Raw genomic sequence first — 16,996 nt, forward strand, 5'->3', positions numbered from 1 at the left:
TACAGTCATGTTCACATGATTCCACATACATTGTTTTATGTATGAATTCACAAAGCTTCATACTGCATGACTTTAAAGAACCAGGGGCAGATTTATAAGCCTAGAAATCAACTGATCAACAAAACCCTTTAATAAAATCTCCACTTTGTGAAACAAAAGAAGATCATTTTTTTTCTATGTGGAAAGAAATTATATGTAGCAGCTCATTTTATAGCACTGAAACTGTCTCATTTTGTAAGAATTTTAGGCAATGAGATAGTAGAAAAAAAAATTAGTTTTTCCAGCTTTCTCTCAGATATTTTTTTTTGGTGTTTTGATTCATTAAATTCCAACTGAGATTATTATTGTCATATTGCTGTCTTGGATGATTTACTTAATTTTGTTAAAATGAGTAGTAGAGAGCAGAAGAATAGAGAAAGTTGACTTACATTACAGTCTCCTGTAGCTTAGTCTAACTGAAGATTGCTAATGATCACCAGAAGCAATTTGTTCATTTAATCATTCCACAAACATGAATTGAATGTCAGATTGTGAGAATGTGAAGACAACTAGCATATAGTCCCTGCCCACAGGGACATTATGATCTAGTTGGATGTGCAAAAAAACAATTGCCACACAAAATGACAATCTCAAGCTAACAAATCTATGTATTAGGCATGTAGAGGCATAATGGAGGTAGGATTCAGTGTTTGTGTTAACTGGAGTTCAGATACTGGACTCCTAAAAGGACCCAGTAAATAAGAACACAGTTTTCTATTTGAGTTCTGAATAATTTGAATAGAAGAGGCAGATGGGCAAAATAATAATAATTCCACATTTATTACTAGTAGAAGCCAAATTGGGGAACCACTCTGAGACCATTGGCCAAATTGTTTTGCTGAAAGGAACACCAAATTAGGTCAATTTAACCCAAGAGCAGATTATTTCCTAGAGAAAGAAAGTTGTGCTTGGGCTGCTCTAGCCCAGTTAATTCATTCCTAATTTACCAAGTGGAGAAGTCACTACGCCTCCCCTAGGTGAGTACAGGGACATACGAGGGCTGAGAAGTATTGCGTCTAGTGGAGCTCTGTGATCCTGAAGAAATACTCATAGACAGGAATGAGCATTCATATCTGATTGAGAAGTCAGTAGAGGCTTTAGAGAGGTATCTTGAACCAGTTTGGAAAGAAGGAATAGGAATAAACTCTGGTTCTGGAATGGAGAAGACAATTGGAAGAGTGTTCCAAATAAAGATATTAGCATGTACAAAGGCATGGAAGCATGAAATAGTGCTATGCTCTCAGTACCCATGAGTGATTCGGCAAAGTCTGCATTTAGGGAGGGAAGAGGGTAGTAAGAAAGGAACCTGGCATACCTATTAAAAAGGAAAAATGTCCTCCTTAAAAAAAAAAAAAGGATCAAATCAGGGAGTAAATTTCATTATGCTAAAGAGTTAGACTTTATCCTATGGACAATGGAGAATACCAAGGGTTTTGAAGCAGAATTGAAACTTGGTCAGAGTTACCCTTCAGAATATTCTTTGTGAATATGATGTGAATTTGATCCAACTTGGTCTGAGGTGGATGCCGAGGGGCCTGTAAATGGTAACAGTGCACAGAGAAGGGATCAGTAGCATATGTGTGGATGAGACAGAAACTGCAAGACTGAGCAAGTGACTGGATGTGGGCTGTGGGTCTCAATGGGGTGACAACAAAAATGTTAAGATTTCTGGCTGGGGTGACCGAGGGGTTGGTGGTGTTATTTCCTGAGATAGAATGAAGAAGCATATTTGGAGACATTTTTTGAATGTTCGTGCTTCCTATGGGACATCCAAGAAGAGTGCGATGTGTAACGGCATTGGGCATGGAGTCTAGAATTTTCTGTTAATGGCAGATATGGGCCATGGTACAAAAGGCAAATGGAACTACTCTACAGAAGCCAGCAGAATTTAAAATGCAGTAATAATAGCATAATAAAAGAACTCTGTTGTGGGATTCTGCAGATTTGGGTTTGGATCCTTCCACATGCTACTGTGAGAAATTAGACCACCTTGTACCTGTTAATTGCTGTGTGTAAAACTGTAGTATTAATACTTACCTACCAGTCTGGTGTAAAAAATAAATGAAATTATGTGTATGAAGTATTAGCACAATCCCTGGTACAAGATAGATGCTTAATGAATGTTCCTTTCTTTAAATACCTACTTAGGATACTTAGCTCATAAAAAACACCCATTTTCTGGAGAGACAAGCAAACAAGGAGAAAGAGCTTGTATCCACAGCCAGAAAGAAGAGGGCATCAACAATGTCCCTTGTCTGGAAAGGAGGCAGGGGGACAAGGGCATTGATATATGAATGACACCAAAAGAAACTGTCCATTCATAGCTCGTTGAGGGGCAGATGTCCTTGTCTGCTGTTCTCGACACAGTTTTATTCCCTCTACTGAAAACTAGACAGTCTTTCAAGACTTATCCTCTTTTTGATCTACATACTCTCTGATAAGAACCATATAGCATCTGTTTTGCTTCTCTGGATCTGGGTTGGGGGCAAAAGGATAAACAGACTCAGGAATGAGCAAAATGTTAGGCAGAAGCCTAACAACAGGGAGGGTGGTCATGGGTTGGTCTCAGCATGTAGGCTATAAGTGCCGGGGTGGCTGCTGTTCTTGTGAAATTAGTTGAGGTTTGTTTGGGGTGTCATTCGTCTTTTCACTCCTTGTTTCTCTTCTGTGTTCAAGTCTATTAAATGTGAAGTGATATTCACTGTCTGTCATCCACACTTGAAATCTTCTTTAATACTAAGGTGTAACTGACCAATAACAACTCAGAGAAAAGTAGAAATATACTCCAACTGGAATCCTATAGTACCATCATCCTCTCACATAGCCTCAGCAGACATGCTTTAAAGCTTATATCTTTCCTTCCCACCATTTTTTGTTTTTATTTTGTTGCTGTTGCTACAGAATTGGAGTCTCATTCTGTCACCCAGACTGGAGAGTCAGTGGTATGATCATGGCTCACCACAGCCTTGACCCCCTGGGCTCAGTCAATCTTTCCACCTCAGCCTTCTAAGTAACTGGGTCTACAGGCATGCACCACCACGCCTAGATAATTTTTTAAACTTTTTTGTAGAAACAAAGTCTTGCTATGTTACCCAACCTGATCTTGAACTCCTGGGCTCAAGCAATCCTCCCCCATCAGTTTCCCAAAGTGCTGAGATTACAGGCATGAGCCACTGCACCTGGTCTCCCACCTGTTTTGACTTCATAATTTTTTTCAATATAATGGTTTGACAGCTATTTTCAAAATAATGGTCTGATAGTTACTACAGTTTAAAAAACGTTGCTAAGAATAATGAAACTCATTCACCATCCTGGAGATACTCATAGTGAGTATTTATTTGTGACCATTAAAAACATCAAAGGGATGGAGTCCTAATATAATTACAGGTGACAAATACTTAAAGGGGATGTTTTGCAAGCAGAACTCTTTCGGGGACCTCTGTAATCCAGTCTCTTAATCAATCTATGTACAATATTTGGCAAGTGGTAAATTCTTTATAAATGTAGATAAAGAAATGCATGAGTTGATTTTTAGGACCACATAATCAAAATAAACTCTTTCTTATGGAGATGTGCCAGAGACTATGGACTAGACCAGCTGCATCATTCAAACAGAAATTAGAACATCAAGAGACAATATGCAAACATGGAACACCAGAGTTGGACAGGAATTTTCTGTGCTCATTGGAAAGTTGGCTCTGGCTGTTGTTTCTCTATTACAGATTTTGGGGTGGAAGCGTGCTCCCACAGGGAAAGCAGCATGCGCTGACATGGAAACTGAATAGAACCTTGGCTAGGCTGGGAGTCATTGCTATTTTAGTCACTTCCAGATGTCTGCTGCTGTAGTTTGAAGGGACAGGGAAAGATGTGTGGAGTGTGACATGCCCACTGGGTGGAGGGGGAGGGGGGATTCTCCTTCTAAGCCTTTCAAGTCGTGTTTAAAGCCACCCCACAATATGCTACTAAGATGGATTGGACAGAGCTTTTTAAAATTTTGCTCTTTAATAGTACTCTTTCATTTATACACTTGATTGCATATATAGCAAATAGGCAAATTGCAGAAACCTTTGGGAAATAATCAGGATTCTGCACCCATCCATCCACCAAAATAGAATTCTCCCCCGCTTAGGTTGTAATCTAATATTTATGAAATGCCAGCCAACAGATGTTGAATGGTGCATATACCAGATGAGTTAGCTGCCCCCAGTAGCTATTGTGCTAACAGAACAAGCTCACCAGATGCTTGTTATATATCTATATTCTCCTTTCATGTTATTTTTGGGGTGTCCTTTAATCCTAATGCTGTCATTATGAATAAAAAATATGTCAGATTGCAATATTTATGGATGTGGAGATGAGGCCCTCTGAAATCTTTTCAAAAGGGATGTCCAGGATCTTTACTAAGAGATTCTGGCACTACTACCAGGGACCAATCCACGAATATAGATCAAAATCCTTGGTTAATTCATAGAGTTTTTTGGGTTTTTTTTTTTTTTTTTTTTGCTTGTTTCTTTCTTTCACTGGGAAGGTATGACACTAGCATGATGCAAGTCTTGGGAGATAAGGAAAGTACAGGAAAAATAGTATAGCACAGTGGTCAGCTCAGTTCAAGTTCAGACTCTGTTATACTGCCTAGCTATGTCAACTTGGACAAGTTACTTGACCTCTCTAAGCCTCAGTTTCTTCATCTGTAAAATAGGTATAGGGATAGTAGCTATGCTGTGAGGTGCGGAGAGATCATGGTAAATAATACTTTCTGCCTTGGCCAACCAGGTTGTGAGCTAACCAGAAATAAAACAAAGGGTAAGACAGGTGGAAGTTAGCATGCCCCCTTTATCATTGTTAAAACTGACATTAAAGAACGTGGCTTCTCTTTGTGGGCTTCACAGCCAGACCTCTCTGCCAGGACAGACCTCTCCATGCAGGGGCAGAGCACAGCATGCATTCTCTCAAAAGCAGGGAGAGATACCCACATTTCTCCATCCATGCTCCACTATCCAATCAGTTTCTCCTCCAGAGCTACGGTGGAGCGTGGCTGGGGGTGTTACTTTTTCCACAGAAAGGAAACATCAAGAGTGGAGGGGAAACGACCATCCCTAGTAGTAGCAACTTCCTAGTGTTCTCATGAGGATTCTTTGAGATGAAGTAAGATGTTTAGCAAGTGCTAAATTCTCAATGATATGTACTCATATTACGGTGACATTATGTATTATGGCAACCATCATCACCATCCATCCGGGCTGTGTCAAGAAAATGGGACAGTGAAAAACAGAAGGGTTGGAAAATAATGTGTTGTTTCATGGTGGAAGGGAGAAACAATTCAGGATATAACCTTTAAACCTAACAAGATGCCAAGTGTCAATACTTACCAGGCTCTGTTATTGTCACCCTGGGACAGAGGGGCCAGCATGAAAGTTTGAGACAAAATAGGAGATTGGATTTAATATAGGTAAAGAGGAAGCAGAGACCTTAACTAGATGAATATGAAACAAGAAGTCATAGAACTGGGAAGCGGGAAATCCTGCCAAATCATGTTTCTTGGAATAAAGGTTTTTGGGTTGACCAACTCATGTCTATTTTGTTTCTTATTTCGAACATGAGCTTAGTCCGCCTGCTCTCCATACTTGAGGCTTCTATGAGTTGTTTAACCCCAGATGTTCTTTTGGGTTATATCCTGCTCAAGGTTCTTCATAGATATGTAACTAATAAGAGATATATACATATAGACATATAGAGATTTATGACATATAATTATAATATGTTTATATAATTACACATACAAGTATATACTTACATAATCATATATATTATATAATTTATTTAGATTTATTATTTATAAATCTTGATATATACTTTATGTTAATATAGATAATAGATTTATTATACAAAAAGGATATTTATTTTGAGGAACTGGCTCACACAGTAACAGAGGCTGAGAAGTCCTACAGTCTGCCGTCTGCAAGCTAGAGACCCAGGAAGGCCAGTGGTAATTAAGTCTGAGTGTGAACAATGAGAACCAGGGAAGTCGATGGTATGAATCCCAAGTTGAGGGCAGGAAGAGATGAGATGAGATGTCCCAGCTCAAGCAGTGAGGTAGGAAAAAAAAGGGGCAAACTTCTCCTCCTCTTTTTGTTTTTCCTCTTTTTGTCCCCAGTGATTAAATAATGCCCATCCCCACTGGGGCAGACAATAGACTTACTGAGTCTACCTATTCAAATGCAAACACCCTCAAAGACACACTCAGAAACAGTATTTAATCTGGAAACCCCATGGCTTACTCAGGTTGACACATAATAAAGTTAACCATCACTGGTTGAATTTATTTATTTTTTTAACTGAAAAGTGCAAATACAGGTCGGCGTGGTGCAGAGAAACTCAGCACTTCAGTATTTACCTACAGTCCTCTCACCCCATCCTGTTTCTGCCTAAGCATACAAACTCCCCTGAGATTTCCTGGAGATTTTATTTCCTGCTAGTTATTATAGAGTACAGTATTAAAAAATAAATTCACTACAATTTTTGAAAGTAATAATTTTTTCAGCTCTCTATTGGCCTTTGCTTTGAGGTAAGCAAGATCTTTGTTTAAAGCAATTTTCTAAGTTACTTCTCTTAATTCTTCCTCTAGGGATTAGCATCCAAGCATTTCTTTCTTTTCCTCTTCCACCCTCCACCCCCCACCAATTCACTTCCCTCCTTCAGTAGTGGGCACCAAAGCCCTTGGGTTGTTATTAATGATGTGAAAGGCAAGTAGTTGGATTTTCTAAGATTCTTTGGTGACTCACCTGATCTCGAGAGGAAGCCCCACATCAGCAAGTTATTTCACAAAGCATAGTGATTTTTAGTTATTGCCAGAGAGAATTCAGAGAGGAGTGGGGAGCGGATATATACTGTAGTGATATGGAAACAATGCTGACAGTGAAAACCAGAGTGAATGTGATAAAGGAAAAAAAAGTGAATATTACACAGGAAGCAGCATCAGAATTTGCCAATATTCCGCATATAAAGAGAAGTTATTCAGATAGCTTTGGGAGATGGGGATTCCAACCCTGGTGGAGAATTTTTAGGAAAAAGAACATAATACATAAATACACATGATTTTTATGGGGGAATGCTATAATGGACTTGATAGAAATTTGTGCAGATTGGTTCCAGTGTCCTCTCACCTGCTCCTTACCTTTGCTAAGTGGGAGCTGAAACAGACCCTGTGGTTTAAGGGGAACTGATCTAATTATGACTCAGGTGACTGGAAATGGAAACTGCCACAGCACTTTAAGGAAGCACATTTCAGATCTCTCTACCCATATTAAGCAAGCTCTTAAAATTGTGAATCTAATGATACCATGAAGTATGTTTTGATGTTTAAATCAATGGGCATTTCATGGTAATGGCTCCACAGCTGAGCATGCCTATGTTTGCTTAAAAATGTTGTCTGTTTAGAAGTCACTGGATTTCGAGTAAAGCAAAAAGCTGCCAATCAATGTGGCAGCTGAAACATTCACTCTACGGAACAAAACAATAGGGCTCATGTCAGATCCATGACCCAAGTTTGAAAATTAATGTCATTTTGTTATTCCCCTTAAGAGTCGACCTTTTCTTTAGAGTTGCTCTTCACAGCATCTGCTAAGTGGCTTTGTTGTTGGATTTTAGGGCTTGGCACAATATTCCGTCCTTTTTTATGGCTATTACGACAATAAACGAACGATTGGATGGATGAATTTCAGGTTGCCGCTCTCCTATTTTCTGGTGGGGATTATGTGCATTGGATACAGCTTTCTGGTTGTCCTCAAAGCGTAAGTTTCATTTGTCTTTTGGGAAGCAAACAATGATTTCTGGAATCAAATGGGGGGATTAATTTGAGAATTGGATATAATTTTATTGCTATTTCATGTCTAGAGGATACAGAATCTGTAAGAAATGAAATGTAGTTTTAATACCGATGCTAATGTTAGACTATTACATCCTCAAAACAAAGGAGTTGAATACAAATTTTTGGGTCATCTCACTGGGTCATATTGACGCTTGCATGAATATCTTGTGTTTAAGCATATTTTTAAAACGTGCCTTTTTGTACTTTAAGGTGTGAATTAATGTCCCCAACAAGACGGGCAAACAGCTGCTGACCCCTCTTTGTGTAAAGAGAGGTTTGCAACTTGCAGAATCAGCTCAATAGGCAGAATCTGCTGTTTTTTGTTCATTTTTTTTTTAAAGCAGAAAATCACTCACCCAAAAAATTTTAGCTGTGTAAGACAGCAAAAAATGGATGACTCCCAATGAGACCATCACAATCAACTGTATAATCATGGTTTGTCTTGGAACAAGATTTATTAGAGTATGGGGAAGAATTGCACTGGAGAACCGATAATACTGCAGTTCATTTTCCCCCTGCTTGAAATATATTTATAATACCACTTAAAGATACTGCAGAAATCTAGCACAGTTATTTAGGGCTATGATAAAACGACCCTTTAGCTAATTTTCTGAACCAGTTTAAAAGAAGAGTTGAAACATCTCAAGTAAGGTTGGCATTCTTTTATTGACTATGCACAAGGTTAATCAGCCTTTTGCCTCATTGTGGGAGGTTCTCTGCCTGAGAGTCTCAGGGGAAAAAAGTACACAGTGACCCTAAATCAGCTTTCTGGAGCAGTCTGTGGTATGCTTTGTGTCCTAAATCTGCCCCACTTTCTGGTGCCTCCAGAGAAAACTGTCATAGTTAGTTTTTACATTCTTTCAGGACTTGAAAAAAGCCTTATTAGAAACCCTGTGTCCAAGATTTCTCAATCTGTCCAAGTATAACCAGAGACCTCAAATATACGTTAACTGTCCATTGGATAAAGAACTACCACATTCTAAAAATCTAAGATATTTTTCAGTCTATTGACTAGATTGCCTTGGTTAGACTAACGTCAGAGGTACCATTTATATTACTGAAGCCTCACAATATCACTCCTGTGTTGGTCCTTGAGTCTCTATGGTCACTGGGGAAGAATTTTTTTTCATGTCCAATTACTCAGGTTTCTTCAGGGACTCTGTGGAGGCTGTGTACCCATTGGGTTCTTAAGCCATTCCACTTAGGTTCAACTCCCAACCCCATCATGTATGAATTTATACAGCCACTGACCAATTAATTGCTCATCTGCTCTGTTCTCCTGTTTACCATCTATAGTGGATGTACTAGAGGTGTAATAGTTTGAGAATTAAATGAGTTAATACACACAAAGCACCTAGAACATGCCTGGCATGTGGAAAGAGTTTAACAGATGTTGACCATTTTATTAGGATTATAATTTATAGATTTTTTTTCTTCTTCTTTTTTTTGAGTTGGAGTCTTGCTCTTGTCACCCAGGCTGGAGTGCAGTGGCACACTCATGGCCACGCAGCCTCGACCTACTAGGCTTAGGCAATCCTTCCACCTTAACCTTCCAAGTAGCTGGAACTACAGACACATGTCAATTTATAGACTTTTTGAAGAAACAAATCAACCCACCATGGTAGGAGTTGAGGCTACATTATAGTCCCCAAAATAGGGCAGTCACATATGATTATGCAGTTGTTCATTAATAGCTTTATATACTTAATGAAGCAATTTTATGGTAGATAAATTTAAAGTATCAAGATTAACATTCGTGCAAGGCAAGCCATATATATAACTGTAAAACTTTTAGTAGCCACATTAAAAAAACAAACAAGTACCATTTATTTTAATAATATATTTGATTTAACCCAATATATCAAAAGCATTAACATTTTAATATATAATCAACATAAAATTGTCATTGAGATATTCTCTGGCTTTTCTGGACTGACTCTTTGGAATCTGGTATGTATTTTGTGCCAGTCACATTTCAAGTACTCAGTAACTACATGTTGCCGGTGGCTACCATATTGGGTAGAATAGCTCTAGAGGAAGTAGCAGTTTTTTGAATTTACTCAAAGATGCCGTTTAGAATAGCTGCAAGGACTCACTCCACATTTTCCCTCACAAAGTCATTCATGTTATGTTAACTAAAACAGTGTGGTCTTAGCCCCTCCTGTTGGCATGGATCTTTGGTTGCCCCTTACCTGACTGGCAAGTGGTTTAAGTTCATTGACCTAGATAGCAAGACAATTCCAAAGCAACACATAACCCTACCCCACCTCCTCCTGCCCTGGGGACAACACTTGATAGAAAAAGAATTAATGAGATATAAATAATTGCACAGAATCATTTGTCAAATCTTCCACATTCATCCCAATCAAATATACTCTTGGAATAGATGAGTGGATTTATGAGATGCATTACTCAAATTGAATAGAAGAAAATCTGAGATCTAAAATCAACTAGGCTACATATGGACTTTTCCATTTTGCCCACACTGTTTGCCTTAGCACACTCATCCACAAAATGAGGGTGACTATATATTTTTAATTACTTAATAGGGAAACTGGAAGATAAAATGAGATAAAAACTGAAGAAAATACTTTGAGGTTTTTAGAAAGAATGACTAACTTTGTTGGCCCAGGACTCTCCTGGTTTTACAACTGAAAACCTTCATTTGAGAACCTCTCAGTCCCTAACAAACTGGGATAATTGGTCACCTTAATTTTAAGCTCTTTCCCCTTTCCTTCCCTCCCTCACTTCCTTCCTCCCTTGCTTCCTTCCTTTTCTTTCCAGGTCAGTGAATATTTCTAACCACAACAGAAGCGTAGACATCTTCATATTAAATATAGTTATACAAGTATTAAAAGCAAATTAACATAAAGTAAAATTATACAACATAGAAGCCGTCAGCTTCTTTATACATTGTCCTTACTGGTTTGAAGTTTTTTATTGCAAACAAAGGTGGTTTGATATCAAGCCCCAACTGGGTTTCACTGGTATATTTTATGGTAGCTAAACTACTGGAAATAGGCAAATCAGTTAGAGAATGCATGCCTTAATGGTAAACTCCTCGTTATTTTATCCTAACAAACTTTCCCTGTTGCAGGATGTCTTAGTCCATTTGTGTTGCTATAAAGGAATATCTGAGGCTGGGTAATTTATTAAGAAAATAAGTTTGTTTGCCTCATGGTTCTGTAGGCTGTACAAGAAGCATCGTGCTGGCATCTGTGTTGGGAAAGGTCCTCAGGTTGCTTCCACTGTTGGAGGAAGGCAAAGGAGAGCCTGCATGTGCAGAGATCACATGTCAAGAGGGGAAGCAAGAGAAAGGGGGTAGGGGAGGTACCAGGCTCTTTTTAACAATCAGCTCTCATGGGAGCTAATAGAGTGAGAATTCATTCACTACCATCACCCACAGGAGACAACATCCACCCCTCCCCCACAGGAGACATTTCTATTCAAGAAGGATCTTCCCCATGACCCAAATACCTCTCATTAGGCCAAACTTCCAACATTGGAATCAAATTTGTACATGAGGATTGTGGGGAAAACATTCAAACCATAGCACTGGGTTTTCCTAGGATTAGATGCACTTCTTCTGTTAATGATCCTGACCATAATAATGCTTATAAAATAAGTTAAAAATATTCTTGAATACTTAAGTCATGTGTGCCATATATAACCTTCAAATGATATTAAAATTTTTTTCTGGATGTCATATATATATACACACACACACACTCATATATAATATGTGCAATAAAAATACATATATTGTAAACCAGCCTCAACACATGCAGATAAATAATTTTAAATTTATCAAAATGGCAATATATTCATCCATATTTCTGGGTCTGTGACAATAATTGAAATTTACAGACATAATAATAATTATTAACTTTTGCTGGCCATATATCATGCATCAGTTTAAATTACATTACCTTTAATCCTTAAACACTGCAAATTTGGTATTAGTTTTATCATTTTACATACAATGAAATAAAACTCAGAGATACAAAATAACCTATAATGTCATTTGATCATAGGACCTATTTTAACCTAGATTTTTCTAGTTCCAAATGTATCTTCTACCCACCACACCTTGCTGCCCCTCTGTATTATGCTTCTCCTTACACAGGCCAGTTTGTTCCTCTCATCAGTCTTGTATAATGGATTGAGAAGGTATTAATTATTCCTATTGAATAAATGAAGAAATTGAGGCTCCGTAGAGTCTGATGATTTAACTAAACTCAAACAATCAGAAAACAGCAGAACTGAGCTTTAGACATCATCCTCTAATTCTAGCACTTAATGTTTCTTAATTTCTGATGTGGATTCATCTCTGCTGCTGATGATACGGATTTGTCTCTAGCTTGTTCTGGGTAGCCCTTTTAATTTTTAAGATTTTATATTAAAATTGTTTTTTGTTTATTGTCAAATCTCTTGGAGGTTTATGGCCTTGATAGGACTCCTGTGATCAAAAATTAAAAAAAAAAAAAATTAAGCCTATGAAAACCAAGTTTTTGTCCTACAAGTCCCTTGTGTATTCTAAAATTACATTAAAATCACGGCCAACCTCACACACCATTTCTAAATCAGCGAAACTTTATTTTCACCCTTCTACCTAGATTGTCAGTGTCTTTATCCATTTTCTTTTCACTTCTTGGATACATGTTCACCCAGATGGCTGTGACCTACCTGATACTCTGCCTAAACATCTTCCATATCTTTTGACATACTTACATGGGATCTTAGCATCAAAAAAATTTTTTTCTTACCCCCTGCACCCACTTCCATTTTTTTCTTTGTTGGAGGAATTTTCCTTATCTATTTAGTGTAAAGCAATGAGTCCTCGTAGATCCCTGTCTAATATTTTACTTCTCAGAGACACTTTAATTAAAGATGACAATGTTTGATGTCTCCAATGATAGATTTCAGACCCTATGGTAGAATATGGAAGGGTAAGTGGGGCTGGCCTACAGAGCACGATGTCCTGGCAAACCCCATAGATCATACGATTGTCTCCTCTTCCTCAACCTATGGTTGACCTTGTTTTAAAAATGCTTGAAGCAGAAAAGCAGCGAGGTATGAAAGACTTAACGCCACTATGTTCCATTTTATATTACTGTTTTATGAACTGCATCTATAATTATGAAATTCAACATGAAAAATTGCCCTCTTGCAAGCACGGACTAAGGATGGTAGTAGTCCAGTATGAATGGCAACTATTTATAAAGTGAGATGATGTTGTCAAAACCTATCATAATGATAAGGACAGAACTGAACAGCAATAGCATAACAAGCATACATGGTATGCATTTATGATATGTATTGTACCTTGCCAAAGTGATTTATGTTGTATGTATTCATTTGGTGAGGCTCTTTCCAGTGCTAAGCTTACTTCTAGAATGAAAAATTATGCATACATTCATTTAATGACTATTCATGGGGTACCGGATATGGGCAATCTAGGGAGCGATCTAGTGCCTGAACAAAATGAAGCCCTTGCCCTTATGGTGCTCAGCTGGGGAAACAGACAGTAAAAGAAAGGAATGACCAGTTTTTGTGGCCAATAAAGTATACATTTGTATTTTATGTTATGCTCTGCAGTCAAATATTTGCCGCAGTTTCTTCTTTCTCAAGAATTTAATATAGTAATCCCCTGTTATCCTTGGGGAAAATGTTCTAAGGCACCCCCCCCCAGTGGGTGCTTGAAACCAAGAATGGTACTGAACCAAATTGTTATCAATCAGAACATGTTTCTTTTCATTTTCTACCCACACATGTAATGCATTTTCCATATTAACTAAGCATTTATCACACACTGTGGCTGTCATTTTGAAGTTTGAGGTGCGATAGCAAAACTGGCACAGATTTCTTTTTCTTTCTTCGCGAATCTCAGGGATAGAAGACTTGCTCTTACCTCAGATCTTAGCAACCGTTGCATATAATTCTTTTCTTTCCTCATTTGGTTGTGAACTTGCACCTTTTCAATGAAAGAAAGCACTTGGTGGCTTCTCTTTGGCATATCCAAATGATCAGCATCACACTTGTGGTTTGGAGTGATTATTAAGTTAAAAAAAAAAAAGAAAAGAAAAGGGTTACTTGAATGCAAGTACTGTGATACTACAATAGTAGATCTCATAACTAGGTGACTACTAACAATATGTAGACACTATGCATCCACAGCATATATCCATACTAAACAAGGGGATGACTCACAAGCTGGGTAGGACGGAATGGAAAAGTGTGACATTTCATCACGCTACTCAAAATGTCACAATTTAAAACATGAACTGTTTGCTTCTGAAATTTTTCATTTGTATTTTGAACTGTGATTAACCGCAGGTAACTAAATCCATGGATAAGAGGGGATTACTGTACATACTGTTTAATATAGTTCTTATAGTTATTTTTTTGTGTGTAGTGGTCTTATCTTGTCATCATCTAGAAAGTTGTTTCCTATCTTCCTCTGAAGCTCCTTCCTCTTCCTAAATCTCATTTTATCAGAGGCTGTTTTATAGTGACCCTGCTGGCTTAGAAATTCTAGCACTATTTGATTTATTAAAAATCTCCATGAGTGGTTTCTTTTGCCCATGCCAACTGCGGCATGTCTCCATTTCTTTTCTCCCTTCTTTCTCTAATAAACTTTATTTGAAATTTTAAAAAGAAAAAAAACTTCATGTGCATCCATACAATATCCAAATGACTGTAGAGTGTAAATGGAGCTCCAAACATGGGACCCAAGGCAAGAAATTTGGTATCAGAACCTTAGGCAACAATTTAAATGCTATAATTGCCTTTGCCAACTCCCCTGTTAAAGCAAATGCTATATTGAGATTGCTCTTCATAGATACAGCAGTTGAAAACTACAGCCCACTTGCAAAAGGAGAAATTTTCAAAATTTGCATATTTTTAGCTCTATAGATAAAGCACAGAGTTGTCCTTGAAACATTTTATAGCCATCAGGGCCATATCTCAATCAAAATGTGCTGTGAGCAGAAGTTTGTCTTCGGAATTCTTTTTTTTCCCCAGTATTTCACTCCTTTTCATACCATCTCCCACATATTAGATGTTTCCAATTTACTCATTCAACTAAGATTCCCTTCCCTGGGAAGCTACCTTCAGCTATAAAACTTTGCCAGTGATAAAACTCCACTTAAAACTTATCTGTCAAGTGGCCATTTTTACTTGAGACCCTGCCCTTTGTTCAATGACAAAACGTGGATGGATGGTGGTGTATTAATCAAATAAATCATCTTCTCCCTTGGTTAAGCCTTAGGGAACATCTAATTTCAACCCTTTTTGACTTGCAAAAAAAGTCAATTTATATGGTTCAACATACCTCATGGTGTCCTGGCTCGAGCACTGGAGCGAGTCAGAAAACCTGAGCCCTTGACCTATCTCTGTGGTTTACTGCTGGGCAATGTCCAGCAAATTATTTCATGTCTTTGAGCTTCAGCTTCCTCATCTGTAAAAGGGAAAGTAACTACCTTGACCTCTTGCTAAGTTTTTGAGGCGAAAAAGTACAAAAATGCACGTAATTACCACTTGTAAAGGGTAAAGTGGTAGATTGAAGAAAGGAATACTTTTGGTGGTTATTCTTCATAACATATTAGCCTATTTAAAATATATAAGCCTCTATAAGGAGTGGGACTAACACTGGAGAATTTAGGTGATCTTAGAGATGCCTATAGACCTGCAATGTCAGGTTAATGCCATTGTGCTCCTTTCTTCTTTTGGTTCCATATGACTATAATATTTTAAAAACCAAAATTTTATGGGACCATTTCATAATATGTTATATGAAATTTTAATTTGGCTATTTATAGTGACAGGGAAAAAAATAAAGTGGGGTAAGTGGAATAGAGTTCTCTAACCACTAAAATAAACCTGTGAATAAATTGATTTTAAACTCTTCAAGCAAAACAAACAAACAAAAAACTTAAAAAAAAAAAAAAATCACTGCTTAGAATATATGTAACCATTTGGTATTAAGGTTGTATAACAATCTTGATTTTTGTTCAAGAATTGTAGGATAGATCAAAATTTAATGCATTCAGTATAATTGTTCTTTGGGAGAAAATTCTAGGGGGAATTAAAATTTACATAAGAGATTTTTTGATCTGATTTAGTCCAATCAGAGGCTTCAGGTATTTTGAGAACCAACCAAAGTTGTGTGGAACAACGTTAGAGGCTACACATGTTATTCCTCCCTGGGGAGGGACTCAATGGTCTCAGTTAGATTCTTAGAGGGATCCTTATCTTACAAAAGGCTAAGAACCAACTATGTAACATTGATGTCTCAGTTTACCACAACAAATGAAATTACATGGTTTTGTATACCTATTGAATTGTTCAAACTATCAATGCTTAGTAGTCTATTAATCTTGAAGCCCTGGAAAATGAACTATTTAAACATTTAAACAAAAAATTTGAAAATAAACTATTTTCTGGTTGTTAGAACAAACTTATTTTTAAAAATATGCCTTTTAGATATTGCTTTTGCCTCTACTGATCGTGTTTTGTCTCTCCCTATTCGTCTTTCATGTTTGTTCTGGTTGCTGGGTTAAACTCCCTGTTTTTATAGGATGACCAAAAATATTGGTGATGATGGAGGTGGTGATGACAACACCTTCAACTTCAGCTGGAAGGTGTTCACCAGCTGGGACTACCTGATCGGCAATCCTGAGACCGCAGACAACAAATTTAATTCTATCACAATGAACTTTAAGGTAAAAGACATCAACTTCAAAAGCTTGCTATTTCTATTTCTAAGGGTACGATTGGAGGCATTCCATATGGTTTAGCTCGGGAAGTATCTTGACAAATAGGTAAAAGATTAACTTTGAAAAACTGAGGCAGGAGATCGCTTGAGCCCAAGGGTTTGAGATCTGATATCTTGTCACTACACACACACACACACACACACACACACACAAATTAGTAGGGCATGGGGTTGCGGGCCTATAGTCCCAGCTACTTGGTAGAAGGATCTCTCAAGTCCAGGAAATTATGCCACTGCACTCCAGCCTGGGTGATGGAGATCCCAACTTGAAGGAAGGAAGGAAGGAAGGGAGGGAGGGAGGGAGGGAGGGTGGG

The 16,996-nt window shown here is 37.8% G+C and overlaps 1 protein-coding gene across 1 annotated transcript in view; it reads left to right on the top strand.

The window, feature by feature from the left end:
- The window catches only part of TMC1 (transmembrane channel like 1), a 269,325-nt gene that overhangs the window by 210,495 nt on the left and 41,834 nt on the right, over positions 1-16,996 (top strand). Inside the window, exons 11-12 of the mRNA XM_008069917.2 lie at positions 7,687-7,829; positions 16,485-16,629. Coding sequence (XP_008068108.2) covers positions 7,687-7,829; positions 16,485-16,629 — 288 coding nt within the window. The remainder of the gene's footprint in view (positions 1-7,686; positions 7,830-16,484; positions 16,630-16,996) is intronic.

The sequence above is a fragment of the Carlito syrichta genome, unplaced genomic scaffold (assembly GCF_000164805.1).
Source record: "Carlito syrichta isolate Samal-C Ts95f unplaced genomic scaffold, Tarsius_syrichta-2.0.1 Scaffold312501, whole genome shotgun sequence".
NCBI classification, from domain to species: domain Eukaryota; kingdom Metazoa; phylum Chordata; class Mammalia; order Primates; family Tarsiidae; genus Carlito; species Carlito syrichta.